At 46.1% G+C, this 2,500-nt stretch overlaps 1 protein-coding gene across 1 annotated transcript in view; it reads right to left on the reverse strand.

Annotated features, from left to right (window-relative positions):
• adamts6 (ADAM metallopeptidase with thrombospondin type 1 motif, 6) overlaps positions 1-2,500 on the reverse strand; it is an 80,051-nt gene that overhangs the window by 73,886 nt on the left and 3,665 nt on the right. The window contains exons 2-3 of the mRNA XM_034312579.2: positions 654-1,049; positions 193-557 (exon numbers count right to left, since the gene is read on the reverse strand). Of these exons, the coding sequence (XP_034168470.2) occupies positions 193-557; positions 654-741 (453 nt within the window). The 5' untranslated portion in view covers positions 742-1,049. The remainder of the gene's footprint in view (positions 1-192; positions 558-653; positions 1,050-2,500) is intronic.

Raw genomic sequence — 2,500 nt, forward strand, 5'->3', positions numbered from 1 at the left:
GCAGCTATAAACACTCGTTCCCTCACCAGCCTCTCTTTATCCTCTCTCTTTAAGTTAATAAGACAAAAAAAACAAGAAACTGAGAAACCGCAAAGAAGCGTAAACTCCTCTGTCCTGAAGATGTGGGAAAACTTAAAGTTACAGCTTCACCTCTGACTGTTACAAAGACACTTCCTGACCTTCTGTACTCACCAGGCCGTTGCAGTTACTCAGTGCCACTCCTGTAGTGTCGTACTGATCCAGTAGGTATCCAACGTAATGGCAATCGTCCACCACGGCGTGGCGCCACTCCTGCCCGTCCCTGCCCCAGTACTCTACAGTGAAATGTTTGGACACCAGGTTGGGGTTGAGCGTCAGGTTTAGGTGAAAGTGCTTGCCGTAAGCTGACAGGCGGTAAAAGAGCCTGGTCTCTGCGGCGTCCGGCCCGGTTTGATCCAGTGCCCGTCTCCTGCGTCCGGGCCGGTGCTGCTTCACAGTGTAACTCATAAACTCGCCCTTATCGTTCAGCCGAACAGGCACGGTGAGCTGGTAGTCCTCCAGATGAGACAGAAACTCCTCTTTTCATTTCAAGAAGAGAAAGCACATGGTGAGAGTTAATGATACGATACACAATCACACAAAAGATGTGTAGAACTTTAGAACCCGGGTCTTACCTTGAGAACTGTAAGAAAGGCTCTGAGGATCAGCAGCGGCCAAAAGCAGGCTCAATATCCAAGTCAGCGTCTTCCACAAAATTTCCATAATTTAGAGAAGGTCTGACATGGGGGAGGGGGTTTGGGGGGGAGCTACACGAGGATTAAAACAGTTCAGTCAGTCCAGCACCATAACAGATCCGATCTGATGATCATCTCTGACGCTCTCAAACTTCAGTCCACAAAGACGTCCAGGAAGCTTAAAAGTCTTTGGAAAGTCGAAGCCTCCAGGTCTGACTCGCATGTGCCTCCGAACGTGTGCCAGCCATGAGTGAGGGAGGCCAAATTACTTCAAGTAAGTCCAGAGCAGCAGATCTACAGCGGGAGGTTCTCGTTTGAGTCTGTCCATTTGTCTGCCTGGAAGTGAATCAGAACAGAGGACATGCTTAAGCTCATTCAAACTGGACCGCGATATCTGTCAGTGCATCTGCCACGGGGACGTTCCTGCACTCTGCTTCATGCTCTCGCTAACTCTGAGCTCATACGTGATGAGTGCAAGGCCAAATGGAGCTTCGCTGTTCCACGCTGCCAGATTGGACCATTTCCTGCATTGGGCCTTCGAGCAAAATAACCCCAGGGTTACGGTGACAGGGTCGTTTCATCATAAACAGCACTGGGAACCATCACTCCAATCTGGCAACCGAGGAAGCTCACAGTCTCCTGATCATCTATTTTCAACTCTCGGGCCTTTCTACACAGAACAATTCCTTGTTACAATAAAACACTAACACCTGCGTTCAGTCGCCGAATTAAGTCCAGAAGTTACGTCAGTATTCATGCGAGGAAAGTTCCTGGTATTCAGAGTCGGGTTACGCAGCTGCTGAAGTGGATTTTCAGGCTGCACCATTCAGATTATTAAAATCACCTGCGTGTAGTTCACACCTCCGAGGTTGCCAGATTTTTCATGAGTAAAATGCATCTGAGACAGAGTTTTTAAATTACAGTCTAGATATTTAAACACTTTAAACAAACAAACAAACAAAAAAACCCACTTGCGAACTGAAGAACGAAATAGTGTTTTATTTCCTTGCCATTGAATGTAATATGATTTAACATAAAAGCAAGAGACAATTTAAAAATGAATTGAAATGGACTGCATGTAGCTGAGACACGCCTTTTTCTTAGAGAAACTCCGCCCCCCTGTCCATATTTCTCACGTAACTTCTGAACAGTGCTGAATAAGTAAAGTCCGTCTGAGGTCTGAACACTGATGTGTGTAATTTCAGCATTAAATCCTCACTGGACACTCACCTCTGATCACGGATCTAAAGCTCTAACCAGACCACAGGTTTAGAGGACAGTACAGTGATGCCGCATGACGTCATGAACCAGCTGACCGACTCGCCAAATTGCAGACTCGCGTTGTTTGAGCATTATTTACGTAAAGACAGTTCAGTTGGTCCAGTCAGTCAGCTCCAGTCTACACTTGGTGTCATCAGTTTCAGTCCAGACCTGCTAATTATCCAGTGAGTTGACTCAGGAGTCTTTAAACAGGAAAATCACCACACTGAGCGGAATCCTGGATGGGAACTGATGACTCCTGGCCAGATTTTGGACAGAGGAAAGCAAAACAACCCGTCTTCACCATGTAGTTAGCAAAAATAACCCCTAATACAGCAAGCGTGTCGTGATCGAGTCTCTGATTACAGTGATTTGGATAGTAAACAATGAAAAATACACTGTTACGGAAACATCGTCTGGAGTTCAGGGTTACTTACGTTCGTAAAATCCAAACAGTCTCGTTATGAGAATTATAGAAGGTCACTGATTCTAGTTCAGTGTTTGAGTAATGTCGATTACGTCCCTGC

The sequence above is a fragment of the Pangasianodon hypophthalmus genome, chromosome 17, assembly GCF_027358585.1.
Source record: "Pangasianodon hypophthalmus isolate fPanHyp1 chromosome 17, fPanHyp1.pri, whole genome shotgun sequence".
NCBI lineage: Eukaryota > Metazoa > Chordata > Actinopteri > Siluriformes > Pangasiidae > Pangasianodon > Pangasianodon hypophthalmus.